Below are 27,461 nucleotides of genomic sequence, written 5' to 3' on the forward strand. Positions count from 1 at the left end.
TTTCAGATATGTGTACTAAGTGCCTTTTAGGCTCTTTGAAGTTTATTCCATGGTATTTCTTCCTCCATCTCTTCGCTCCCAGGGAGAGTTGGACCAGGAGCGATTGACCAGGCAGCAGGAGCTCACGGCCTTGTACCAGATGCAGCACCTCCAGTACCAGCAGTTCTTGATACAGTAAGAGAAGTGAAGCGGAAGGGGCGCCGCGGCGCCAGACGGGCCTCCGATGTCCTCTGCTCCCAAGTTTCACCTGCTGCAGCAGGACACTGAGTGTTAGGGCACTTCAGTCACCCAGCCAGGGGCATGTTACCATTAAGTTTAGTTTTCTTAAGTACCAGAGGTTTGCAGAAGGTGACACGTAACTGTTAATTTTGCAAGCTTTTAGCTCCTGGAGCAAGAACCAGTAAACATTTTGAGACCTGAGTGCCTCCTGAGTGGCTTCGCTTTGAACGCTGCAGAGAAAAACCATAGCCGGGAGGGCAGGACAGAAGTGAGGGTTGCACTGTTAGAGGTGGTGCGGAGCCACGGCAGGGCCACTGAGGCTGTGTGCTCCTGCTGTGCAGGAGGCGAGCGTGGCTGCCGCCTGTTTCTGTGAGCAGAGGGTTACAGGCCCACAGCCACGGTCGTCTGTGTACTGTCTGTGGCTCCTTTCTGGACAAAGACGGCAGGGTCGAGCAGTTGCCTGTGGTCAGCAAAGCCAAAAATATTTACTGTGCCTCTTCACAGGAAAAATTTGTCTACCTCTGCTCTCATAGCAGCTAATCTTACCTAAAATTTCCTAAGCTGAAACAAATCGGGGAATTTTTATATAAGCGATTTTATCTTTGCAAAGGATGCTTCATGTAGAAATAGCTATTTGAATGTTTAGAAAATATTTATGTTTAGAGAGAGGGGAAGGGAGGGAGAAAGGGAGAGAAATATCATCGATCACTGCCTCTTGGCTACCTCTCCCACGCCCCCAACTGGGGGCCAGGCCTGCAACCCAGGCACGTGCCCTGACCAGGAATTGAACTGGCGATCCCTCAGTTTGCAGGCTGGCGCTTAATCCACTGAGCCACACCAGCCAGGGCTGAACCGTTTTTTTTTTTTTTTTTTTTTTTTTAAGGTTCTATTTATTCATTTTTAGAGTAGGGGGAAGGGAAGAAGAGAGGGAGAGAAACATTGATCGGTTGCCTCTCGTACGCCCCCAGCTGGGGATCTGGCCCACAACCCAGGCATCCCCCTGCCTGGAAATTGAACCAGCGACCCTTCAGTTTGCAGTACTAGGCCCAACCCACTGAGCCAAACCAGTCAGGGCTGAATCAACTTTATTTTTAACTTGTTTTCTGATATAAGACTATATTATCTTGAAGGAATTTGCCAGTTTTTGACATTTTGTGATTTTTTTTCCCCTTTCAGAAGCATGTAATTTATAGGTTCAGTTTTTTATATAACGAAGTATAGAATTTTCTGTGCGACTGTTAGTCTCATGAAGAATTATAAGAATATATTTGATAGCTATTTCTGATGGTGTTTTGGAGGAGCGGTGGATCGAACCGCGTCTTCCCTTGTCTCAGGAAAGTGAACTCAAATGTGAACAGACAGGTTACACTCTGTTTTACTTTTTGAAGACAACAGTATGCCCAGGTTTTGGCTCAGCAGCAGAAAGCAGCCCTGTCTTCCCAGCAGCAGCAACAGCTGACACTCCTCCTGCAGCAGTTCCAGGCGCTAAAGATGAGGTTGGTGGTCATGCTGTGATGTGTCAGAAGTGGGGGGGGGGGGTACTGGTGTGTGTGGGCCCGGGTATCAGAATACCCACACACGACGGAAAGCTGTGGGGTTGTGTATAAACACAGAATCGGTTTTAACATAATTAGGCAAGAGGTAAAGCATTTATTTGGTCTTCTACTCAGAGGATAAATTCGGAATGATTACCAAAGAAGAACATTTGAGAATCAGTGTAGTCTTATGGAACCAGCAACCAAAAAGTTGTTGTCTAGAAGTTCAATTTCATTTTTCACCTGTGCTAGCTATCTCATGAAAGATATTAACAATGCCACTCACGGTTATAATTTTCCCGAACCCAAAAGCTGTGAAAGTAGGTCAGAGGAAATGAAAACCATGCTAGAAGTGTTCAGTTTCTCTGTTTCTGATTATCATCCGGGGTAATATTTATTTTATCTTCTGCAAAGGTATCAGTCACTGCTCTTAAAAACTTGACTGTCCACTTGAACTAGAACCTTTTACATTTCTCATTTGCGCCACAACCCATCCTGCTAGATGGCAATGTCTCCATTTTACAGATGGGGAAGCCGGGACTCTGAAGGCTAACGGGCTTGCTTGACATAATGCACAGAAGACGTCAGAGACAGAACTAAAATGCAGACCTTTTGACTTACAGTCTATGGGCCTTTCCCCCCCCTTCTTTATAACATGCCTCTGGTTTATTGAGATGTTCTGGATTTTTTAAGATAGTGGGTACATCCATAACTTGGAAATCAGTGTTTGGTAATACCTCGAAGAGTCCAGAGTGTGATTGTCGTGCCTCTCTGTTCCTCTCCTAAATGTTTTGGCAGTGTAACGATTTAGTTAAAACAGTGGAATTTTCTAGCCAAATAACCTGGAAAGCCTACAGATAATCTAGAAGTTCCTCTTTATTTTGGCAAATGACAAGAACAAGTTAATATTTCTTATTTCCCTCTTGCAGACTGTCTGATCAGAACGTCATTTCCTCGGTGACTAGATCGGTGTCGGTGCCAGACACTGGGTCCATCTGGGAGCTTCAGCCGACAACCTCACAGCCTCCAGGTGGGGATCTAGACTGGCCTTTAGCGTAGCTCCAAGGAGTTAGACTTAACTCATTTTATAAGTCAGTTTTTTGAAAATACAGCTTTTTAAACCTCTTTTGTATTACATATTAACAAAAAGTCCTTTTAACAAAAAATAAACCCCAACAAGGGAATAAGAGTATTGAAAATAGACTGTTAAGGATTTGTTAGAAATTATTTAGTAGATAAATTTCTTGAATTTGAAGTCAGCCTCTCTTTTTTTATGTTGCTCTATCCATTGTGGAAAAGTCTTTTAAATTATTATTGATCTCTTTTGCCTGAGTGAAAAATAGCTTCAGTTAAAATCATAAATAATGATGATCTATTTCTGAGTCAAGGGTTGATATATAGCCTAACACTGCAGGCGCCCAGAAATTTAGGGAAGAGAAAAAAGCCTGCTTTGAAGTGAACGTCTTACCTCATTCTCTGAAAAAAAAATATATATATTTTTGACATTATATTAGAACATTTGGGGTTGGAATTTTTTTTAAGTCTTTATTGGTGGAGCACTTCTGTTTATTAAGGTTTGGAGCCTGCAGAGGTGGGTAGTTTGAACCATGGATAGTTTTTACAAGAGGTTATAGTATGTGTGTTGAAAATTCTCAGGGAGCATGTACACTGATGGATTTTTTTTTTTTTCTTTTTTTTAAATTGCTGAATTGTACACTTTGAGATTTTATTTATTTACTCTTAGAGGGGAAGGCAGAAAGAGAGAGAGACAGAAAGAAGGAGAGAGGAGAGAGAGATAGCAATGTGTCAGAGATACATTGATTGGTTGCCTCTTGCACGGCCCTAACTGGAGACCTGGCCCCCAGCCCAGGCATGCGCCCTCACCGGGAATTGAACCGGCGACCTCTCAGTTTGTAGGCTGGTGCTCAATCCACTACTAAGCCACAGCAGCCCAGGCAGGTGGATCTTTCTCAGGGCCGTTGAGCTATTCAGGCCATAGCTTTCTCACTGACATTGACCCTGGGGATTTTGGCAGGAGAAGGACTGATTATCCTCCCTCATCAACCTGCCGTGCTGTATGTACCTTATTTTTTCTTGGTAGCCATTTATAGGATGTTAAAATACTTTCTGGTTTGGGGGAAACTGTAAGTGCCTTATTAAACAGTTTCTTTCTTTGGGTATGATGCAGTCATGGTTCTTTACAAACACTCCACCACTTTTATATAAACAATAATTTATGGTCCATAAATAGACTAGCATAGAAATGTAGGCAGCGAAAAGTGGTGTCAGCAAACCTTACTGGTAATAGGAAAACAGACCCCAAAGCCTTCTCCTGTTTGTTGACGTCCGCACCTGACCCTCTCAGGTCAGCAGGACTCAGCGTCCTTTGTGAGACCTGTTCAGCCTTTCCAGAGGCCTCCCCAGCTCCAGCTGTACCTCTTTTTTTTTCTCTTTTTTAATGAGGTTAAATTCATATAAAATTTTATTTATTTATTTTTAGAGGGGAAGAGAAGGAGAAAGGGAGGGAGAGAAGCATCAATGTGTGGTTGCCTCGTGTGCATCCCCCCAGCTGGGGGACCTGGCCCGCAACCCAGGCATGTGCCCTGGTCGAGAATTGAACCGACAACCTTTTGGTTCACAGGCCGGCACTCAATCCACTGAGCCACCCTAGCCAGGGCAAAATTAAGCATTTTTAAATAAACAATTCAGTGGCATTTAATTCATTCCCAATTTGTGCGATCACTTAGTTTTCTCTGGTTCCACAGCTGTGCCTCCCTTAAACCCTGTTCTCCACTGGGGGCAGGAAGAGGCAGAAAGGCTGTTGGAAATACCATGGACTTGGGGTCTGATACACTGACTGGGATTTTAACTCTTCACCTGGCCAGTGCTTGCCCCGTGTCCTTGGGAATGTAAGAGATCTGCCTCTGACCCTTAGCTTGTTCATTTGTAAAAAGGTGGGATTTGAACAGATATGCTACAGGATTTTGGGGGGGTGAAATTAGTTCCTAAATAAATGCCTGGTACTTTCTTTCCCTCTGGATGTGTTGAAGGATATTGATATAAATTAGAGCCCACTGGCAGTTGAGTTAATTTCAAAACAGAGCTGATATGTATGATGGAGCTCATTCAGGGACGGACAGACAGCTTTCCTCGTTATGCTCGTGGATATGTGACCATGCGTGTGAGCTCTGACATCTCTCACTGCTTTCCTTGTCTTACAGTTTGGGAAGGTGGTAGTGTGTGGGATCTTCCCCTTGATACCTCGACTCCAGGACCTGCCCTTGAACAGCTTCAGCAGATGGAGAAGGCCAAGGCTGCTAAGGTCTGAAATTCATTCTTCCCCAGCCCTGCATCCTCTCCAGCTATAGGACATAGCCAGGCACCTGTTGGTTAATGTCCGTATCTTAGCTAGCTGTACTTTTTTTTCCCTTTTAGTTTACTGGTACTTAGCTGGTGTAAGCACATTCATATATCCTGTGTGTATATTGCCCCCAAAGACCTTGAACAGCATTAAAACTACAAGTGTAAGTTAAATTAAAAGTGATTCGTTGGTTGACACATTAATGATAGGGTCATGTGTATATTTAGTTATATTATTCATGGCAGAAACACTTGTTAACAAATACTAAGACCCTAAGAAAATACCCACTCCTTGGCTTATTAGACCATCTGCAGCCTGAGTTCTCACCTGGAGTCTTTATAATGATGTTTATTTACATTTCTTAGTGTCCGCAGACACACACAGCTGTAAAGCTCATGGTTAACATTGGGTCCTGTGTTCCATTCCAATCTTCTGCAGGAACTAGGGCTCTTGAATTTTGGTTTTAGTACTTGACAGAAGAGGACGTATGTCAACTTAGTGTCATTTAGTGATTTCTGGGTCCTCACGCCTCTGAGAGACTTGTTCCTATTTTATACTTAACGCAGCCTTATCCCCTGAGGTAGTGATAGCCTCTGGAAAGTACCCAGGATGTGGAATGGATTCATGGTTAAGGTCTGTCTTCCTAAAAGAGAAACCATAATTCGAACAATTTTTTAATGTGTTGTAGTTCCCCAGTCCTTGGTGCTGGGAACACATGGATGGTGAAATGTAAGAGCTTGCAGGTGTGTGTGTGTGTGTGCGCGCGTGTGCACGCGGTGCGGGATGACAGGTTGCCTAAGAAAGCACATGGGCTGGCTCCCTTGTTGGAGAGGCAAGAATCAGGAATTGGTGACACTTCCGATGGACAGTCACATCGGAGTTAATTTTCACTAGAAGGACAGTAGGATTTAATGCAGTTAAAGGGTTTGGGTTGACAGAGGAGGAGGAAGTAAAATTTAAATTGCACCTGAAGGAAACGAGACGTGTGAAGGCTCAGAAACGCAGGAGAGCACACACGTGGAGGAAACAGCTACGCGCCTTGGTCTGGCCTGGATCCTTGCTAGTCGAAGAGAAGTGATGAGAGGGGAGACTAGGGAAGGAGAGGCAGGCAGGTCGTGAGCACCCTTGTACATGCCGTGTTAAATTTAGGGTTTGTTTTCTTGGTGAAGGATGGTTTAAATGTAAGCACTGCTGTGGCGGACGGGCGCTGGGAGCTCTCACAGAGCTGGTTTCCTGGCCCAGCGCAGTGGCGCTTACCGAGGGAATGTGGTGTCTGCACGTCCCACCTTCTCCCCTCGGGCCTGGGCAGGGAGGCTGGAGGGCTCCGGGCGTGGCTGTGAGGTTCTAAGGGTGCTCGTGTGTAACCACAGCTGGAGCAGGAGAGACGGGAGGCGGAGATGCGAGTGAAACGGGAAGAGGAAGAGCGAAAGAGGCAAGAAGAACTCCGGAGGCAGCAGGAGGAAATTCTTCGGAGACAGCAGGAGGAAGAGAGGAAGAGGCTGGAGGAAGAAGAGCTTGCCCGAAGGAAACAGGTGCCCTGCCTCTGAGAACTGGGATTAGCATGGGATTAATGCCAAAGGGAGGGCCTTTGGGGAGCTCGCTCGCTCCTGTCTTCTCTCAGGCCACCGTACTCGGCCACCATACTCCAGGAGATGGCTCATCCAAGGCCAACAGCAGGGTTGGGATTAGAACCTTAGCCAGACTCACTTCCTTTCTAGGAAGAGCGCCTTGTCTGGTAGCATCCACTGGAGGGATAGTCCTCCGTCCCAGTGAAACACTGGAGTTGATTTCTTTTGCTCATTTCCTGGGTTTTTATACACTTGTGAGATTTCAGAAGTAACTTTGTTTGCCTAAGTATTTATCATCAGTTTTGTCCATTTTTATTGGTGGGGGGGGGGCATATGCTTGGCCCATTTTCTACTGGGATTTTAAAAGATTCCAGTGGAAAGAATCCTCTTTGTGGTATCCCCAAAGTCTAGCCTTTACCTTAGATTTCCTATTTGGTGTTGGCCACAGGAGGTGCTCTGAAAAATGAAAGGCTCCTTGCCAAGATTAGAGCTACTAATATTTCTTAGAGTCACACTGTCATACGTTAGAATGGAAGGGCTCTAAGAAGCCTTGCAGTAAGGAGAGCTGCCTAATTTGTGATGCTCAGTATTTCCTAAATTATTTTGACAATGGGACCCTTTTCTGTATTCTTAGTATTTGTGGGACTTTTGTCCTGGGACACATACATAGCTTTACTCAGTACTTCTGACGAGAGAACTTAACTACTGTCTCATCAGGCGTTTTTGGTGGCTGTGCTGATTTGACCTGTCTGACCTGAGGTTCTCCACTGATTAAAGAATCGGGGCTGATGGTACCAGTGGCGAGAACGGCCTGACTTCTAATGTGGCCTTTCCAGGGGTTTTCAGGAAATGTAGCTGATGTAGAAACCGGGGTAGACTTCACAGTATAGTGCTGTTTATATTTTAAATACAAATTATTTTGATTCCTAAAGTGTCTACTGCTCAACTTACACATATACATTTTACTCTGTTGTACTTGTTATATTTATTGTTAATAGAGTCTTAGCAGCACATAGCCTGTTCCTTTTCCAATTATGATGTAATATATTAATTGAGACCCAGAATTTCTCTCTCTCCCCCTTTTTTTTAATCTAGGAAGAGGCCCTGCGCCGCCAAAGGGAACAGGAAATTGCATTGAGGCGACAGCGAGAAGAGGAAGAAAGGCAGCAGCAAGAAGAAGCTCTCAGGAGACTAGAGGAGAGGAGGAGAGAAGAGGAAGAGCGGCGGAAGCAGGAAGAGTTGTTACGCAAGCAGGTGACCAGACGGTTTACTCTTGTCGTTGCCATTTGAAGCTGGGAACTAGAGATGAAGAAAGGGTTCAGATAGCCCGTCTCTTTCTCTTTGGCAGACAATTGCCAAAAGAGACCTAAAATACCAAGAGACACTGGTTCTTCCTATTTTTGTAATAACCATCCCACCCATAATTATAAAAGCTGGACAAAATGTCAAAAAACATAAAAGAAACAGACAAAAGCAGAGCATCAGTGAGAAATCCAAAGGAGACAGACCCTTAAAAAGCCAGTTATGAGATCAGCAAGGTGACAACTTTTGCCTGAGGGCACTCCCCAGTTCATTCTTTTAAAGTGTACAGTTCCAAACCTGGCCAGGGCGGCTCATCTGGTTGGAATAAGCCGAAAGGTTGCAGGCTCTGTTTTCGGGCTGCCTGTGTGCAGATGGGGCCCCTGGGCCAGGTGTGCACGAGCGGCAGCCGATCGATGTTCCGCTCTCACATCGCTGTTTCTCTTCCTCCCTCTCAACCTCCCTTTCCCTCTTCCTAAAATCTTTAAACATGTCTTCAGGTGAGGAGAAAAAAAATTAAAATGTACCATTCAGTGCTGCTTAATTTAGTCACAAGATCACGCAACAGTTAGCACTAATTCTAGTTGAACCGTGCCACCCTACTATTACAGGCAGTTGGAGAGGTGGAGGGTGGGTGGAAGGGAGGTCTTCTGAGAGACCTGTGGGCCTGTGGCCACCAGGGGTGAGAGCCGGGAACCAAATCAAGTGCTCTCGTAGCGCGGCTTTGGCTCCAGCCCTGGCTGAGGCTTTCTTGGTGATCAGCACCCCTGCAAGGTCCTGGCAGCTGCTCGCCTCTGTGTTGGAGCGGGTTCCGGAGACTCTGCTCCTGTTGGCAGTGATCTCTCAGAGCTCTGTACTTACCGCAGATGTTCAAAGTGACGTTCCTTTTGTGTAGAGATCAGTAAGTCAATGAAAGCTTTATCCTGTAAGCATGCCAGGCCTTTGTGGCTACTGAATGTGCATTGGGAAATAAAATTCACCTCTACCTTATATCATCCTAAACAAAGTTTCTGCTTTTCGCTGTCACTTCAAAAGTGATTCAAATTAAAATGCGTGCGTGCACACACACAGACACACAGTTGAAGTTTATGTGTATTCTCCTGTATTTTTCCTTCTGGGAAGGAAGAGGAGGCTGCAAAATGGGCCCGAGAAGAAGAAGAAGCAGCCCAGCGTCGACTAGAGGAGAACCGGCTGCGGATGGAAGAGGAGGCGGCCCGCCTCCGGCACGAGGAGGAGGAGCAGCGGAAGCGGAAGGAGCTGGAGCTGCAGCGGCACAAGGAGCTGATGCGCCAGCGGCAGCAGCAGCAGGAGGCTCTGCGGAGGCTGCAGCAGCAGCAGCAGCAGCAGCAGTTGGCGCAGATGAAGGTAAAGCCCAGCCGCCTGGGAGCGGGTCAGGTGGACGCTGCAACCCGGCATGTGCGCTTAAGTGCTGCTGTTACCACTGGGGTTTTGGATCGATAAAGCATAGCATGATGCTTATCCTGGGTGCTAGGCCTTGAAGCAAGACTGGGAGACCAGTACGTGAAAGGATAGATTGCAGGAGGACACCCGAGTGTTCGCGTGTACCCGATACAGTGTTGCCCTTTGTTTCCTGCCCACTACATTTCCTCATGTGCTCTTCCACCCCCCTCTTCTATTAGCTTCCCTCTTCTTCCACGTGGGGCCAGCAGTCCAGTGCGACGGCATGCCAGTCCCAGGCCACGCTGTCATTGGCGGAAATCCAAAAACTGGAAGAGGAACGAGAGCGGCAGCTTCGGGAAGAGGTAAATGGCTGAAGTAAACGGGTCCATCCCGCAGTGTTCCAGAACAGCTAGTGTGCGTTCTGGGTTAGTGCTGAGTAAGGGGAGTTACTGCTGTCAGACCGCTGCGTGTCTGAATTGCTTGTCCATTATTAAACTCTGTAGCTTATAATTTGGTCATTCTAGACAATGGGAAAGATGAACAGGAATAACTTTAAGATTGAATAACATAAATACTCAGTTCTCTTAAACATTTTACCATAGCTCACAAGAGGATAGCTCACGGGTATTGCAGAATTGTGGGTGAGTTTTATACCAATAACCTTCTGTAAATTTTATTTTTAGAATGCAGAATACGTTTTTCTCTAAGGGTGCTGGGTGTTTCTGACGGGCCTACAAAACCGTAAAACATGCCAGTGTGAGAGATGAAGTCTCTGCTTATAAAACCTGTATTCTGTAGTAGTTACAAGTTGGTATCTTTAGGATAGGAAGGGTACGGAAGAGCGAAGGAAGAAATGGGAGGGCGGGAGGCAGAAACAGTTCTTGGTGGAAGAGAATATGAGTCCGTAAAACGATTTGTTCAGTGTGCCGTTAGGTGCCATATTTGCTGAGTACTTGGTGGCAGTCATAGTCTAGGAATACAGCCGAGTCTAAAACAGGCAGGTCACTGCTTTTATAAGCTTACCTTCTAGGTGAGGGGCGGTGACAGCGCACGTTGTTAGTGGTAGTGATTGACGGTTTACCTGTGGCTGGCGCAGACTGGGAGGGCCTCTGAAAAGGCACCGTAGGGGAGCAGAGTCTAGAAGGAAGTGCTGCACGAGCATATGATAGGGGGCAGAGCAGTCAAGTTGTCAGGGAACGCAAGTTGTCACTTGGGGGTGTGGCGGTGTCTTTCGCTGAAGGCCTTGGGTGCACAAAGAGAAGCGGGGGCTGTCGGGACATATTCACCATGTAGTGTGCTGGACCGCATCACAGAGGTTAAAATGTTTCTTCATCTTTAAAATTACCTCATTTCTCACCCTCTTCAAAAAGCAAAAGACTGAACTTACCCTGAAATCTTTTTTTTTTTTGTTTTAACTCATCAACAAATGAATGCACAGCAGAATGTGTCATCTCCCTTTAAGGCTAGAAATTGTTCCATAATTTTGGTCTTTGCTGAATGAAAAATAATAGTAATAGTGGTCATCAGAGTTAGATCTTGTTCATCTTTTTGTCTTTTCAGAAGTTGATCGATTGCCTCATTTGTAGTTTTATTTGATTAAGTTTTTGAACCATTAAGTCTTTGTACACGCTGTAAAAGGCATGAAATGTCACTTGATCGGTATTTCTCACCCAGGGAAGCCGATGCGAGGGCTCCTGTCCAGGACCCTCTCTAACCGGTTCACGCGTGGATGCTCCTGGCACCCTGCACAGCTCTTCGTTTTTCTTAAGTTCTTGTCAGTTTATGCTGCTCTCCTGGCCTGATTTTGGTTTTCTCATATTCACTTTTGTTTTTCATCTCTGTCTTCTTACCTGTTTTTGTTGGGGCAGTTCCTCCGTCTCACCTTTCAGTCCTCCTATTGGACTTCTAGTGTATACTGTCTCATTTAAAATTTTTCTGAGTCCTTGGTTTGTTTTTTTTTTCCTTTTTTTATAGCCTCTTATTCTTGCTTCATTGACTGTACCATCTTACCTCTTTTAAAAAGCCAGCTCCTGTAGACCCCTGTCTTGTTTTCGTTTCCACTGAATTTTTCTTTGTTTGTTTGCTTCGGTCTTTGGCTTTCATTTTAGACGCTTATGTCAAGTGTTTGTTGATCTTGGGCTATTTGTTTATATTTAGAAATAAGGCACTAAAAGCGCTGGTTGGAGGTTCTGGTATGTACACCTTGGTGGGCTTTGCTGCCTCTGCTGGGTGGTTCTTTTAGGGGGTCCCCCACAGGATAACCCATCAGTCTGGCTCTGCCTCTGCAAAGAGGAAAGTTTCCGTTCTCTCCTGGGGAGAGGTAGGCAGTCTGTAGTCCCACTGCTGCTTTTTATAGACTTTGAGCCAGTCGGCCTTTCTTCGAGACACTCACACCTCTTTCCCTCGCTTTCTCTATGAATTGGCTTGTTTCTGAGCTTCCTTTACTTAAGTTTCAACTTGTTGAGTCTTGGTACATTGGCTGTCATGGTTTGCCTGCTTTCAACTTTCAAATTTTATTCTGTTCTCTTTGTCCTTAAGGGTTTGTGCTTTTTTAAAATATTTTTTTATGCCCTGACTGGTGTGGCCTGGTTGGGTGTCATCCTGCAGCAAAACCTCATTGGTCCTGTTCTGGTCAGGGCTCATGGCTGGGCTGTGGGCCTGGTCCCCGGCTGGTAACAGATCAGTTCCCACACATGGATGCTTCTTTCCCTCTCTTTCTCGCTCCCTTCTTCTCTATAAATAGATAGATAGATAAGATCTTTTAAAAATATTTTTCCTATCATTTGGCAGGGCTTTAGGAAGTAAACATGTATTTCATTTCTATGCTTAACCAGAAGCCCTACTTAATTTCTAAGAAGTCATTCTGCATTTGATCTTTTTATTTCTTCTTAGTAGCTTTAGGAGTTTGTTATTTGCTGTAAAGAAGTCAACCCCGTCAGGAGGTTACTTTGGTATAGCTACTATGCATTTGCGTTCCATTTAGTATACTGGACGTGTGCAACTTATTTTAAAACTGGAACCCTGAGCTGGATTCAATTTCTGTGCGACAGCAAAGGCGCCAGCAGCGGGAACTGATGAAAGCCATCCAGCAGCAGCAGCAGCAGCAGCAGCAGAAACTCTCAGGTTGGGGGAACATCAGCAAACCCGCGGGGACCGCGAAGTCGCTGCTGGAGATCCAGCAGGAAGAGGCCAGGCAGATGCAGAAGCAGCAGCAGCAGCAGCAGCAGCACCAGCAGCCGAATAGAACCCGGAATAATACGGTGCGCTCTTTTCCTCAGCAGTCGTTCTGTGCATGCGCGTTCTAAGTGTCTCTTCTGGTTTCTGCGGACTGTTTTCCTGCCTTTTTAATACTAACTGTGGTTATTTGTCTCTTTTTCTTTACCAGCATTCCAACCTGCACACCAGCATTGGGAATTCTGTTTGGGGCTCTATAAACACTGGCCCCCCTAACCAGTGGGCATCTGACCTAGTCAGTAGTATCTGGAGTAATGCTGACAATAAAAACTCAAACATGGGATTCTGGGATGACGCAGTGAAAGAGGTGGGGCCTAGGAACTCATCAAATAAAAATAAAAACAACGCCAGTCTCAGGTAGGGCTCAGGAGGGTCAAACCTGTGCTCCCTGGTGGGTGGAGGAAGGGCTGTGGGGATGGGGATAGTGGGTGGGCAGGGAAGGTAGTTATTTTCTCCTTAGTTTCATTGATGTCTAAGCACATGCGGTCATAGTTTGGTGATTGGCTTCTTCCCCCTGGAAACACATCTGTATTATCATTAGGAGCTCCTTCTACTGCTGGCCACTTAGCCCATGGCCCGTCACATGGTAGCCACTTAATAAGTGTTAGGAATAGTATATTTTTGTTGTAGTTGAATCTTTCTCCAAGGTGTTCTCTAGATCTTAGCATATTTTCCTAAATTTATATTTTTAAGTTTCTTACCCTAAAATGAGTATTGTAAACACCTGTACAGTAGTCCCTCTCTATATCATGGTTCACTTATTGCAGCCTCACTATATTGTGGGATTTAAAAAATATTACATTTAATTATTTATCGCGGATTTTTCTCTGTATCGCGGGATTTTGCGGTACTGTATACGTATGCTGTTAAAGTTACGTAGGTTTAAGAGTGTAGAATATGTTTAAGAACATAAGTAGTGTTTATAAAAGTGTGGGAAAGGTTAATAAGGTGGGAAAGGTTAATGAGGGACTGGGAACGGTTTATAAGTGTGTGGGAAGGGTTTATAAAGCCTTAAATATATATAAATGCTAAAGTAAATGTCACGTTCCTACTTCATGGATTTTCACCTGTCGCGGGGGTTGTCTAGAACGTAACACCCGCGGTAAGTGAGGGAATACTGTAATGGCCTTGAACCTGTTTATTTTTACGATGCTAGTTACCTTTCACCTTCCATGTCTCTTTCCTCAGTGCAGTACTGAGTGAGCATAGGTTTAGGGTTAAGTACAAGAGCTGAAACCCCAGCACTGCCCCTTAGTAGCTGTGACCTTGGGCAAGAGGGAGCCTCTCTGAGCCTCAGCTCCCTCCTCTGTAAAGTGAAGGTAATAAGAACAGCCCCAGGGGCGCGGTTGTGAGGATTAAAGGAGTCCGCGTGAAGCAGTTAGCATGGTGCCTGGCACACCACAGCTCCTTAATAAATGCTAGTGTTGGCAGACCGTTCCTTCTCAGTGGGGGGCTGAGGTGTTATGAAGGGGGTGCTGAACGGCTGCCAGCTCAGAGGGCGCTGCGCCTTAGGCCTTTGGGTACAGTGTCTTCATTCCTTATGGTAACCCAGGAAAGCATTGGTACCATTTTACAGATGAGAAAACCGAGGCTTAGCAAAATTAAACTTAGTAAAGCACACACGGGAAGAATTTAATCACTTCTCTGAAAAGAAGCCCTATATTCACAAACTCGAATGTAGATTTTAAGGGGGTATTCAGTAACCCCTACCTCACCACAAATCCAAGTACTTGAATTTTTGGGGGCAAGCATTGGATTACTGACAGCCATCCAGTGTTGCCAAGACATTATTTATGGTGTTGTAGTATAATTGTGTAGTAACAGTTTCTGGGAATATAATACCACCCTATTGTTTTGCTTTAGTAAATCTGTAGGTGTGTCTAACCGGCAGAATAAGAAAGTAGAAGAAGAAGAGAAGTTGCTGAAGCTCTTTCAGGGAGTAAATAAAGCTCAAGATGGATTTACCCAGTGGTGTGAACAGATGCTTCATGCCCTTAATACAGCAAATAACCTGGATGGTAAGAATTGGGAAGGGAAACTCAGCATGTAGGATGACGGAGCAGGACCCACAAAGAGGTTGGCAAACTGGGATGACTGTAAGAACTTGGCTCTTTAATCATATTATGTACAATATTACGTTTGACAGAAGTCTTTAATAATATACTCAAATAGGTTATCAGAGGTTGCCAACGAGTAAATGCTATCTCAGGCTGTCTTAGGAGGCACAGGACAGAGGTGGTCGTGGTTCCATACTGCTTATTTTATGAGGGGCATTGCCACCTGGGCAAAGTCCAAAGGAAGTTGACTGTCATGGGGGGGACAGAGGCCAACCTGGGCAAGAGAAGGCTGAGGTGATGTGTGAGCTCTTCCCTTCCTGACTTTGGGGGCAGGTTAGGAATCATGTAGCAAAAAGTAAGTATACTTAATTTTGTATAGGATAGAACCAGGGCCAGTACATGGAAGTGAAAAGATTTCAGCACAGTTTGAAGAAAAACTTGCTAATTGTTAGCTGTTCACAGAGAATTTTCTGCCTCTGATAGAGTGAGTCCCTCCCTTACCCCTAAATGTTTGAAAAGAGACTGGTCAGCGTGGTTTGGGGGGTTCCCTTGGCATACAGACTGTGTTGAACCAGTCCGCCTCTGATCTCATCTAAAACCAAGGATCTTAAAAACAGCATTGAAGTGATCGAACTGGTTCTTTGCAACATTTTAATAATATCTAGAGTTCTAAAAGAGCCAGAGAAAAAATAGTGAATAATAGTAATGGCTACCATCAATTAAGTGTCTACCAGGTGCTAGGCACTTTCTAGCAGTTAGCATATACTATCCCAGTCATTTAATTTTTGCAGCAGTTTTGTAAGCTACCTTTAGGGTGCAGATGGTCTTTTCCTCATTTATAAATTAGGAAACAGAGGCTCAGAATGGTTAAGTAACTCATCAAGGTTATACAACCAGCAAATTACAGGGTCAGGTTTTAAACCTATGTCTGTCTAACTCTTGAGGCCTGTGCTCTCCTCCTGCACCACACTGCCTGATTTCTCTACACGTGTGATCTCTCAGTGACATGACAGGAGTGTACGGCTGCACGTGTCATACCTCTTGTGCCTAGTACACTTCATAGCACTTAGTAAGTATTGTTTGAATTTAAGAAGAAAATGAATCCCCAAATGACTTCAGTCTTAGGCAAGCACTTGTTTCGATCGAAATAACATGTAGTGAAACTAGGCACGTGTGATGTGTCTTTCTTTGACTCCAGTCTGTTTCATGTTATTTGAGACATTGCAGTGATAGTGGGTTTTTTTTTTTTAAATTTCTAAAGTAGATTAAAGACTGTTTAACCCAATAGCTACGTATCTTTTAAGTTTCTGTCATAAGTATCTGTGTTGGGTGTGACAATGTGTTAAAAACCGAAACCGATTTTTTTTGTATGTGATATTTCATTATTACTATTATCCTCTCTCATGTTGCAGTTCCCACGTTTGTTTCATTCCTGAAAGAAGTAGAATCTCCCTATGAGGTCCACGACTACATCAGGGCCTATTTAGGGGACACCTCTGAGGCCAAGGAGTTTGCCAAGCAGTTCCTCGAGCGCCGTGCCAAACAGAAAGCCGGCCAGCGGCAGCAGCCACAGCCGCCACCGCAGCAGCCACCGCCGCAGGTGGGTGGCGGCCGTGAGCGCGTGCCCCGTGCCAGGGCGGGGGCAGGGAAACCGGGGGGCCGCTTTTGTACGTCGGAGGCCCAGGCCTTTCTAAGTGTGGTGGGCAGTAGAGTTTAAAATCACACACCCAGAGAGGTGTGAATTTCTCACGTAGCAAGGATGAGCATCCATTCTCAGGCACACCGCCAGCCTCGTCATCCTTGCTTCGTACAGGCGCCTCAGTGAAATCGCAAATCCCAGCATGTCACAGACCTGGAAATTTGTTTTGTGTAGTTAAAACCTACAGATGTCAACTCGCCAGTGCTCAGTATCCACTTTCCCTGCCACTGGCAACTTCCTCCATGTTTGATGGGGATCTTACCGGTACAGCCAGTCCTCATTATTCACGGTGCTTGTGGTCTGTAAAGTTGCCGCCCTCACTGAATTAGTGAGCACCGAGTTGTTGCTCCTAGGGGAAACAGAGGACTAACTTTCTGCCAGCCTCTGGTCACAGCATTTTTGTCAACCAGTCAGTACGGAATCTTGTTTTAAGTGTGTTTCTGCTTCAGGATGCTTTGTTTAATATACAGGGGTGGGAAAAATAGGGCTACAATAATGAGTACACGAAACACAGCTTTTTCTTGTGTCGTGATTATTTTATTATTTGTACAACTGTAAGCCCGCTTTGGCCTTCCCTGCCCTGTACTGTCGATTCCTCACTGTCGAACTCAGAGCTGGCAGCACTCCGAGTCCTGCCTGAATGAAGCTCACCTAACACACACGTTTGTCCACAAGGCCCTTCACAGCCTCTTTGTGCTTTGGAACACTAGACAGCACTTAACCCTTGGGGGCTATTGTAATGAAATAACCAACAAAAAGGACCCTCTGCCAAAAAAAAAAAAAAAAAAAAGAAAAGAAAAGAAAAACATGACACTGAGTTGGCTGAGGAAGACGGCGGCCCACAATGGGAGAGCTGAGAGGGCAGGGTGTTGCCCTGAGCTGCCTCAGCGTGGATGTGCGTTTTGAGCAGCTCAGACTCTTTACTGCCGTGTGCCACGCGCACGTCCAGAATGACCACAGAGGCACAGCCGGTATTGCCTCGGGGGTTGCACATAGATTACAGCGAGTACAGTAGCCCCCCCTCCACAGGGGATATGCCCGAAGCTGGAGGTGGTGCCGAACTCTAGATATACTGTGTGTTCTTCTCTACGTACATACCTGGGATAAAGTTTAGTTTATAAATTAGGCACACTAAGAGATTAACAACAATAATCGAATGGAACAATTACAGCAGCACACTGTAATAAAAGTTATGTGAACATGGCGTCTCTTTCTGATAACAGACTGGATTGTCAAGGTGGCTATGAAATGACTAATGGGCGGGTGGCATGTACACAGCAGGGACATGCTGGACAAGGGGGCGGCTCACGTCCAGGGCTGGACTGAGTGGGGTGGCACAAGGTTTCATCATGCTACTCAGGACAGCATGCACACTTTGAAACTTAAGAATTGTTTATTTCTGGGATTTTCCATTTCATGTTTTTGAACTTGGTTGACTGCTGAAACCATCGAAAACAAAATCATGGATAAGGGCAGGCTGTTGTAGCAACTTCACAAAGGTGGGGTCTGTGAATAATAAGGGGTGGTTGTGCAAGTTGTTTGAAAGAGGAATTGGCAAAGCTCAGGGAGAGGCTTAAGAATATTCATATCCTTAGAGTCACGTAATGCTAGCGGTGTTTGTTTTTCATAGGTCACTTCTGAGGACATGTAGGGCACAGAGACATACAGGACACTTAAAGTCCATTGGGCAGGTGGGCCACCAGGGATCAGCTGACAGAAAGCAAAAGCTGTGCACACACAGACAGCACTAGGCAAGCCTCCGTGAGGGTGGGGAGGGAAGCCGTTCCGTGGCCGCCCTGAAGGCTCTTCGCGTTCCCGGGGGGCTGGCTGTGTGCTGCCCACGCAGGTGAAGGGCTAGGGCGCTGCGTGGGCAGGCGTGTCCCTCCTCGGGGCCCAGCCTGCAGCCGGCTCACTGGAACGTGACCCCCACCGTAAATAGACGGCTCTGAGAAGAGCAGCAAGCTCAGTGCGGACACCTGGTAGGCCGTCTCATAGTTTAACCAGTGGGCAGGAAGAGTGCGGACAGCGCCTGAAGACCAGACCCTTCTGGGGTTGCCCACAGAAGTAAAGGCCGTGATATGAGCTTCAGGAGCGTGGTGCCGGCTGGTCTGCAGCCTCTTCTCTGTGTCCTGAGGCCCAGAGAACAGGGCGCGTCCACCTGGAGTAGGTGAGGGGCGTAGAATTGCAGAGCGCAGAGGTCTGTTGGTGATTTCGTTTGCTGAACATTGAATTTTTGAGCAGACGGTACGGACTCTGTGTATACCCGAGAGGTTTGGCCCCCTGTGCTGTCATAGCAGGGTGACCCCTGGAGCTACTAGACGGGCCCTGTGGAGGCGGAGCACTTAAATGGGATGTCTGAATGCAAAGGAAGGAGGGGGGCTGCGCGGACTGCCCTGGGCTCCTTATTACCTGAGTCTGTGTTGGGCTTCCTGGTTGATAAGGTGAGGGCGAATCGGCTTTTTTCTTAGCGTGGGCCAGGCCTGCGTGCCCTGTCATCTCACTGGTGCCATCTCGTTTCACAGGACTCCGTGTGGGGCATGAACCACAGTGCACTCCATTCAGTATTTCAGACCAATCAAAGCAACAACCAACAATCCAATTTTGAGGCCGTGCAGAGTGGCAAGAAGAAGAAAAAACAGAAGATGGTCCGAGCAGATCCCAGTTTACTAGGTGAGCACAGGCTACAACCCCAGCTGGGTGCTGGGGGGATGCTGGGAGCCCTGTGGTGGGATGTTTTTCATGAAGGGAAATCGTTCTTATACAAAACTAATTGTTTATAACCAGTTCAAGTAAGTAGTCCGTATTTATGAGCATCTCAGTACAAGAGCTGGACTTCATGCACACTGTAGGGGCTTGGATTGTGTAGTACTTTCAGCTTGAAAGCCTGTTTCATATTTAATGTGAATTTCCCTAGATCTTTCAGTGTAGTTGGAAAATAATGCTAATGGAGACAGTGTTTGTTATTTACAAAGCCAGATGCTGATTTGTGTGGAAACTGACCATAAACCCAATCACGTGTTCAGAGCAAAGAGCCAGTGTTTGTCGATACCCACTCAGTATGACTGCTTTACGAGAGGCTGGTCCGTTTTACCAGAGAGTAAACCACAGCCCGGAGGGTTGAGAACAGTTCCCAGAGGCACACAGCTGTCAGCACCGGGGCTGGGGTTTCAGAGCAGTCCAGTTTCTGCCGTCTCTTCTGTGTTATGACAGCTGATCTTGTCTAGCATCGAGGACCAGCGTCTTCACGCAAGGCAGCTTCATGGAAAAGGTGATGCCTGAATTGGGGATTTGAAGGACTGGCAGGCAGGGTGGGCAGTGGCGTTTCGGGAGTAGTAAAGAGCATAGGTGAGCTAGGGGGCTGCCTGGATTCCTTAAATCGGCCTAACGACCTACATGCAGTGACAAAATTAAAATTATTCTCCACTTATGAATGCAAACTAGCTATTCTGCAGCCACGGTTGGGGTGTTGGCCCAGTTGGAGGTGGCAGAGTAGACCAGCTGAGAAATACCAGTGGTGCGGAGTAGGGTTTAGCACTGGAGACGGAGAGGCGTTCAGTGGGTTTGCGGGATTTGGGGGTAGACTGGGCTGGACAAGGAGAGTGGACAGGTCTGGGCGGCAGGAAGAAGAGCGCTGGCTTTCGCTAAAAGGATGAGCTCTGCGAAGTGGAGCGAGCTGTGGGGAAATGCAGGGTGAGCCGTGGCGGGTGAGCGGCCCGTGGATGGCGGCGGGTCCTCCGCTGGAGGCAGCCGCGTGGGAGAGCGGGCAGCGCAGCGAGAGGGGGGCGACCACCCTGCTCGGCCGGGCAGGGGCCCCTCGGGGCTTCAGCGGCTTCCTGCCCTGGAGAAGACGAGTCAGTGACAAACTGAACTGGCAGCATCGCCCTTTGGAACTGGGACCTGAGGGCGGGCTCTGGGCGCAGGGAGGCCAGGAACCCTCTTGTTCTGCCTGTCTTGAAATTTATGTTAGGAGGGATGGAATAGTCCAAAACTTTTTCTAATTTTGACAGAAATAGGTGAATATAGATTTAAAAGTGTTCTTAGAAGTCTGGTTGTGAGGGCCCCGGCTGGGTGGCTCAGCTGGTTGGAGTGTCGTCCTGTGCACCAAAGGGTTGTGGGTTCCATTCCTGGTCGGGTGCGTATGGGAGACAACCAATCGGTGTTTCTTTCTCTGCCCCCCCCCCCCCCCCTTTTCCCTTCCCTTCTCCCTCTCCAACATCAGTGCACATGTCCTCAGGTGAGGATTGTAAAAATGTTCCGGCTGTGGGCTTCAGCTAAGGGCCCCTTGCTGTTGAGCTGTGGTGCTTACGGGCTAGGCTGTCAGGGAGAAGATTCCTTTGAGAATGAGGCAGAGCTCTTTGGGTTAAGCTTCTGACCGGACCCCATCTCTTATTACAGACCTAAGAAAGAAAGAAGGACCTAAGTGATCATTTTAGGGGAATCAGACATCATTTTAGGAGCAGTGTGTGAGAAACCTATATATCTTAAAGGGGAAGAAAAAGTTCAACAAAGTATTGAGGAAACTCACTTGGGTAGTGTCTTACTTGGACTATTTTATGGAAATTTCTCTTCAACTAAACCTTCTTGGAAATTTTTCTGATAATTACTATTTTCTTCCCTTTACCTGCTCACTTTCATATATTACTGGTTTTAGTTTATATATGCCTCATTGATTTACAGATTAAGAAAATTTATAAATATCCACAAGTTACAAATTCCCTATGCTCAGAATGGAAAGACAGGTTTTAATTTGATTCAGAAATATCCGTTGAAAAAGTAGTCATTGATCCAAAGAGAACCGCGCTCCCAAACAAACCGTCAGAAGGGAGCCCGGTGTCATCAGCGCCGCCCACCGCACCGTGCCTGCCTCTGGGCGCCATCGGGCGCGTCGTGCCCCGGCTCCCGCGCTCGGACGGGACAGACGCAGCTGACCCTCACACGACGCGGGGTAGGGGCGCTGCACGGGCAACAGTTCACGTGTAACTTTTGACTCCCCAGAAATTTAACTGTGGTCGACCCTCACTCTCTGCGGGGGTTGTTTTAGGACTGGCGCAGACACCAGACTCCAAGCCCCAAGTCTCTTCTACAAAACGGTGTGGAACGGTGCGTACAGTCGGCCCTCCGCGTTCGCTGATCAGCCGCAGGTCAGACGCGGCTGGCTGAGTTTGTAGATGCGGGACTCGGGTGCAAAGAGCTGACTGCATACTTATCGGGGAAAAAATCCTCCTATAAATGGACCCACACAGTTCAAATCCATGTTGTTTAGGGTCAGCTGTATACACACACAGTACCATTGGCCCGCGGTCATCCTCTGCTTATCAGAACAGGCTGTCAAACCTTAAATTGTGCGAGCGAGAGACAGCGTATTGTTCTGGACCTAAGAGGACGTAGTCTTTGGGCTTCATGATGTCCCAGAGCTTTCCTTTCTATCAAATGGGGAGAAGTTCCCCCCTTCCTGGTTTTTTATTGAGAGAAAAATCTCTGTCAGTTGCCTCTCACACACTCCCTTCTGGGGACCTGACCCGAAACCCAGGCACGTGCCCTGACCTGGAATCAAACCTGTGACCTTGTCGGTTTGCAGGCTGGCGCTCAGCCGACTGAGCCACACCAGCCAGGGCTGGTATTTTATTGACAGATAAATGAGACCATGTCTGCAAAAAGCCTAGTAATGTGCATATTAGTGCAGTGAATAATTAGCTTTTTTGGCCCCAGGCTTTTCCTTTCTTCCTGTCTTTTCATGACTAAAAATAATTTAGGTTGTGTTTTTATTAATTTCCACTTGTATTGCATGTAATTCATTATTGTCTTTATCACATTTCTTTTGTTCTTGATATATATATGAAGTCAAAGAAAAACCTGCTTCAGAATAGAGTAATAGGTCATTTCATAGCTGTTTGGTGTTGAGGTTTTTATACTTAGCTAATTAAACCGTTATTTTAAAGTATGAACACTAAGCCTTTCATTATTTTCAAGGGAAAATAGTGTTGTGGGTTATGGGAACACAGTTGATGGGTAGAGCTCAGGTTGGGGTCTGGAGTCCTAGCCTCTCCCAGTATGAGGCCTTGTAAGCAGCTTGTGCCACAGCTTCCTTGGTTAATAGGCATGTTGATGTTTTCAAATCATGGTATTTTTGAGTCAAGAATGTGATATAATTAAGCTGTTTTTATTATGTAAAGCATTTTTTGTTTATTATTGGTACATTTAAAATGTGTATTTGTTTGAAAACTTGAACATTAGGAACAGAAAGGAGGGGGAAGAAAACTCAAGTAATATTAACAGAACTGCTTTTAGACTGGAGAGCATTGCTTGTTTACTTTTTGATATTCAAATAACAGCTGAAACAGTGTGGGATTTCACTTAGGGTGGATGAACTGAAAGCTTTTTCTGAGTCACTTCTTCCCGAGAGGCTCCGTGAATCCCTCTCTGTATTGGTGTCTGATTGTGGCGTTTGTGGGAAAATGACATGCATGTGGCTGGTGGCATTAGGCTTTCAGCGTCAGCAGCGTTGGTGAGGATGGCCTGCTGCTTTCCCTGCTGGGGCTGCTTTTCTAACCAGATGCCGTTTGGCGGCATCAGTGTTGCTCACTAAATCCTTTCCTTTGCAGGTCTGCTTACAGCCCATTGAGTTAAGCGCTCGGATCGTTCTGTGCTCGTACCGTGTGACAGAAAGAGCATCAGAGGCTCTAGGGGTCTCCTAGTGGGTCTTCCTTGAAGCCTCTCTCAGTAGCAAAAGCTCTTGGCCAGAACTTGATAGTTTTTTTAATTAAGGGGGGATGGTTCCCAGTAGTGAGCGAAGTAGTATTACTCTCACTCAGAATGTGGTAGTCCTGCCTGCCCCCCATTTTTTCAAGGTACATCTCCTCAGTGACTCCCCCCACCACCGCCCCGCCCCGGGAGCCAGCCTGGCCTGAATGCACACTCACAGAACCCTGGTTCCTGCCCGCATTCTCTAAGGCAGTGGTTTGCAAGTCTGTGTAAGCAGTGATGCTGCTTTTTCTTTTTCTTTCTTTTTGCCCTCTCCCTACTTAAATGATATTAGAACCCTGAGAAATAAAACAAAATGAACCTGTCCTGCAGAGGGGCAGAAAACAGAGCCACTGCCCTGACCTTGGTCCTTCTTTTCTCTCCTTCCCTTGACTGTCCTTATGGTGAGCTCGGGAACAGGAGACTGACCCCCCAGCCCGCAGCCTGTGGGGCACGTCGCTGTCCGGTCGAGCACTCACTGCCGACTTTCTCCTGCAGGGTTTTCCGTCAATGCCTCATCGGAGCGGCTCAACATGGGTGAAATCGAGACTGTGGACGACTACTGAGCACCTGCCAGCGGACTGGCCTCCCCTCTCCTCTCTGCTGACCATGGATTCTCCACCTTTGGACACAACGCTTACTCACTGTTTCCTCTTTATCTCTCTGCAACGAGTCACGGAACCGATCATCTCAGGCTTTTTCTTTTAGCTCTTTGTGTCCCAGGGTCTTTAAACCGTTTTTGTTGGTGAGCATCTCAGACTGTAGATAAGTGGACCGAGCCCTGTGTCTGGGGTGGCAGTTGGGCTGAATCTCCAGCAAGGCTGATTTGGGGCAGCACGCGTTTGCTGTGCCGTGACTCATCCACTGTCTCCCAGAAAGTGTGTTGGGATCTGCCAATAGCAATGTGCTTTCCTTTGTTGCTTTTTTCCTTTTGTTTTTCTTCTTCATTTATCCCCCCAATAAGGGCAAGGGGTCTAACTGGTGCAATCGTGAAGAGAGTTAATGGTAACAGACCTTGGCCAGCTGCAAAACACCCGTGGACCATGACTGAGCGTCCGACAGAGGCCGCGCACGGCAGTCTGGAGGCCGCACTGCTGACTTTGGGGCCGCATCAGAGAGGCCCTGAGATGGGGGGTGTAGATTGGATTGGTCTGGTGTCACACGCCCCTCGCTGGTCTTTCTGAGAGTCCTTTCGGAGAGAGGATTCGCGCTTTCTTCATTAGATAGTGACTTCCAAGCAAGCTGACTTCTCCCCTGGCGTACTCCAACCTGATTGGACAGAGGAGACCCTGTGGCCTGGGAGAGGGACTTACTCTTAATTTTTCTTTCTTAAAAAAACTGATTTTTCCCATAAATATTTTTACTTCAGAGGACTAGGACCAGTTTGTTTTTGGGCCTTTCTGCTGAAAATTTGTCTCGTTTAAGAGGCAGCTAGGATCTTTACCATATGTGTGAATTTGTATAATTTCATTTTGGATAGGGATAAACTTCTGCATCAGATAAAAGCCCGGAATTTCATCTGGTTCCTCAGAGCATTGCGTGTGTGTCTTGCTGTGGCCCCGAAAAGGTTTTGTTTAAAGATTCTGGAATGGCAAGTTGCTTGCCGTTTCTGAAAAGAGAATGTCCAGAACCTGACCATCTCTGAGATCTTCATTCACAGAAACCGCTATACAGGAGAGTGCAGTGGGGTGGAGGGGACGGGGAGAGCGGGGGAGGGGCCTGGTGCTGGCTCCTGGTCATGGCCTTCTAATACCCCTCCCCCTCCAGTAGCGAGTAGTCAAGCCCTATTTATAGACAAGTCCTCGTCCTGCCTCCACCAGTCCCCCAAAACGCACCTCCTGGAGTTGCCACTCACACTTTGGTCCGGAGCCGTTGGACCGGCGGCCCTGTGCCGGAGTGCTGTTCGGGGCTCCTGGTGGGGCACCTGCCTCTGTCGTCACTGCCTGCGGGGCTGGAGCTGCTCTGGGAGCAGTGTGGCTTTGGGCGGTTATATTGGGGTTCTGTTTTTATTCTTTTGGGTTCCCATTCTCCCTATTCCTCCTTGCCTCCCTCCCTCCTACACATGTACATTAACTATACAGAGACTGCTATAAACTTGTATATAGTTTTTGGATCAAAGAGCTCGAGGAGATGGGGAACCATTTAAAATTGGGACTCCTGCTCTCCTTGGCTTTGTAAATTCAAAAGTGGGGGGTGGGGAAGAGGAATAGTTAAACTGTTTACAAAACTTTAAGCTCCCGTGGAACTTTTGCCAGTGTGGAGGAAAATAAAACAGAACTTAAATAAAGCCTGGTGGTGGTATTCTGTCTGGGCTCACCTCTGGTACTCACCTTGTCGAGGCTGGGTTTAGCACGAAACCGTTCTCTTGGTGCCACGGAAGAGCTCCAGACGGGTTAGCACCTGAGACCTGCAGGCGGACCGAGCTTTCTCGGCCAGGCCGTGTGGCACTGTCTGGCTCTTTGTGAGAGAACAATAGAGGTCAAGGTGAACACGGGTGAGTTTGCCCAAACGGCTTTGCTCCTTTGTCCCCTTCTGCTGGCTGTGGGTGTCTCCTGCCCTCACCCCACAGACACTCCTCCCTGAATGTGCTCCTCCAGACCCTGCCCCCGCTCCCTCTGCACTAGACGACGGTGCACTTGTCCGGAGACTAAGAAAGGGGCAAGGTAGGCAGATTAGATGGAACGAGATCATTTTAGTCACGGAACGCTCCACCCACTTAACGAGGAGCCTCGCTCCTCCCTGTGGAGCTTCCCACTTGGTGGAGAGAAACTGCACAACCCTAGGAGTCTGTCTGTCTCTGTCTCGAGTCTGCTCTCTCCTTTTCATTCTGATTTCCTTACTTGCAGCTGCCACGTTCTGTTCCTTTCTATAAATGTACTTGCAAATTATCGGAACGCTTCCTGAGTTTTAAAAGTATTTGCTTTGTACACTGTTCGCTTCTAGTTACTGTAACTTAGATATTTTAAAAACATACCCAGACAAAGTAGTTTAATTATGGAGACTTGCCCCCAAATAATTAGTGCTCTGGTTCCTGTTGCTGCATAATGAATTACCCCCAGACTGGCTTACAACAACCTCCTGGCTTTGTTGGTAGGTTTGTGGGTCGCTACTGGGGAGGGCTCAGCAGGGCAGGTCTCCCACGCAGTCATCGCTGCCGTGCTCAGACACCTGCAGCCTCGGGAAGGCTTGGTTAGGTGGCCGGCCAGCGGGGCTGGCTGTGGGACAGGCCGTTGACGGTGGCTGTCTGTGGCACCTGCACTGGGTTGGCAGCTGAAGGAGCTGCTTGCTGTCCTCTCCAGGGCGGCAGCTTCAGGGCAGGCTGCGTCCTTGTGTGGCGGTTGACTTCCCCCAAAGAACCAAGCCGAAGTCAGTAGCATCACTTCTGTGACACTGGGTTCTGTCAGGGGTCACGAGCCCACTCAGATTTAGAGGGCTGGGAACACCTGCCACCCCCTCGCCGGGCGGAGTGCGAGGGGCACGCTGCGGGAGAGACGTGGGGTGGAGAGGCTGGCGTGGCCGCGGGTGGCCGCAGCTGCGTGGGGGACTCAGGCCTGCACAGCAGGGAACCCGAACGCTCGTCACCGCTTACACGCTGAGGGGCTATTTTTTCTTTGTAATTTCAGGGTAGATAATGGTCCCTCTGGCTTTATTTTAATAATGGGATTCTTGTAGGGCAACCATTTCATAAATTTATATGTATTACTTGGTATTATTTTACGTACATTTTTCAAAGTTGATCAGGTGGAGAAATGAAACATTTTGTACAAAAATGCCCCTTCCTACATAACTCATAGACACAGGAAGTCTGTGCGTGACTCCCATTAAGTGCGGTGCAAAGAGCGGCGGCGCGCTCGTCCTGAACAGAGCAGCCCAGCCCCCTGCACGCGGCCGCGGAAGCTGACCCCGTCGCCGCTGAGTTTCCTGGAACGAAAAGGAGAAGGCTCATCCCTGGAGGATGGCTCTGGCCGTTCCTGGTGAGGAAGCTGCAGCGCCTGCTGCCAGGTGTGTATCGTTCATCTTACCCCCGTGGCTGCACCCCCCGGGCGTGACGGACCCACACCAGCCTGGGAACCTGAGCCATCGCGAGGAGCTTCCCTCCAGGGAATAATCAGTGGGAATGCTTTGCAACTAAAGAAACAACCACGGCCCCGGCTGGTGTGGCTCAGTGGACTGAGCGCCGGCCTGCGAACCAAAGGGCCGACGGTTCGATTCCCACCCGGGATATGTGCCTGGGTTGTGGGTCAGGTCCCCAGCTGGGGGTGCGCAAGAGGCAACCACACATGGATGTTTATCGCCCTCCCTCCCTTCCTCCCTCTCTAAAAATAAATATAATTTAAAAAAGAAACA

General features: G+C 47.4%; 1 protein-coding gene across 2 annotated transcripts in view; it reads left to right on the plus strand.

The window, feature by feature from the left end:
- GIGYF2 (GRB10 interacting GYF protein 2) overlaps positions 1-25,401 on the plus strand; it is a 107,060-nt gene extending 81,659 nt beyond the window's left edge. For both annotated transcript variants that reach the window (XM_090285007.1, XM_090285006.1), the window contains 14 exons: positions 83-174; positions 1,608-1,715; positions 2,684-2,784; positions 4,976-5,076; positions 6,486-6,647; positions 7,779-7,937; positions 9,105-9,347; positions 9,623-9,745; positions 12,434-12,643; positions 12,769-12,974; positions 14,481-14,635; positions 16,087-16,274; positions 18,896-19,043; positions 23,613-25,401. In XM_090285007.1, coding sequence (XP_090141133.1) covers positions 83-174; positions 1,608-1,715; positions 2,684-2,784; positions 4,976-5,076; positions 6,486-6,647; positions 7,779-7,937; positions 9,105-9,347; positions 9,623-9,745; positions 12,434-12,643; positions 12,769-12,974; positions 14,481-14,635; positions 16,087-16,274; positions 18,896-19,043; positions 23,613-23,680 — 2,064 coding nt within the window. In that variant the 3' untranslated portion in view covers positions 23,681-25,401. The remainder of the gene's footprint in view (positions 1-82; positions 175-1,607; positions 1,716-2,683; positions 2,785-4,975; positions 5,077-6,485; positions 6,648-7,778; positions 7,938-9,104; positions 9,348-9,622; positions 9,746-12,433; positions 12,644-12,768; positions 12,975-14,480; positions 14,636-16,086; positions 16,275-18,895; positions 19,044-23,612) is intronic.
- The last annotated feature ends 2,060 nt before the right edge of the window (positions 25,402-27,461 follow it).

The sequence above is a fragment of the Furipterus horrens genome, unplaced genomic scaffold, assembly GCF_987537825.1.
Source record: "Furipterus horrens unplaced genomic scaffold, mFurHor1.1.pri manual_scaffold_1, whole genome shotgun sequence".
Taxonomy (NCBI): domain Eukaryota; kingdom Metazoa; phylum Chordata; class Mammalia; order Chiroptera; family Furipteridae; genus Furipterus; species Furipterus horrens.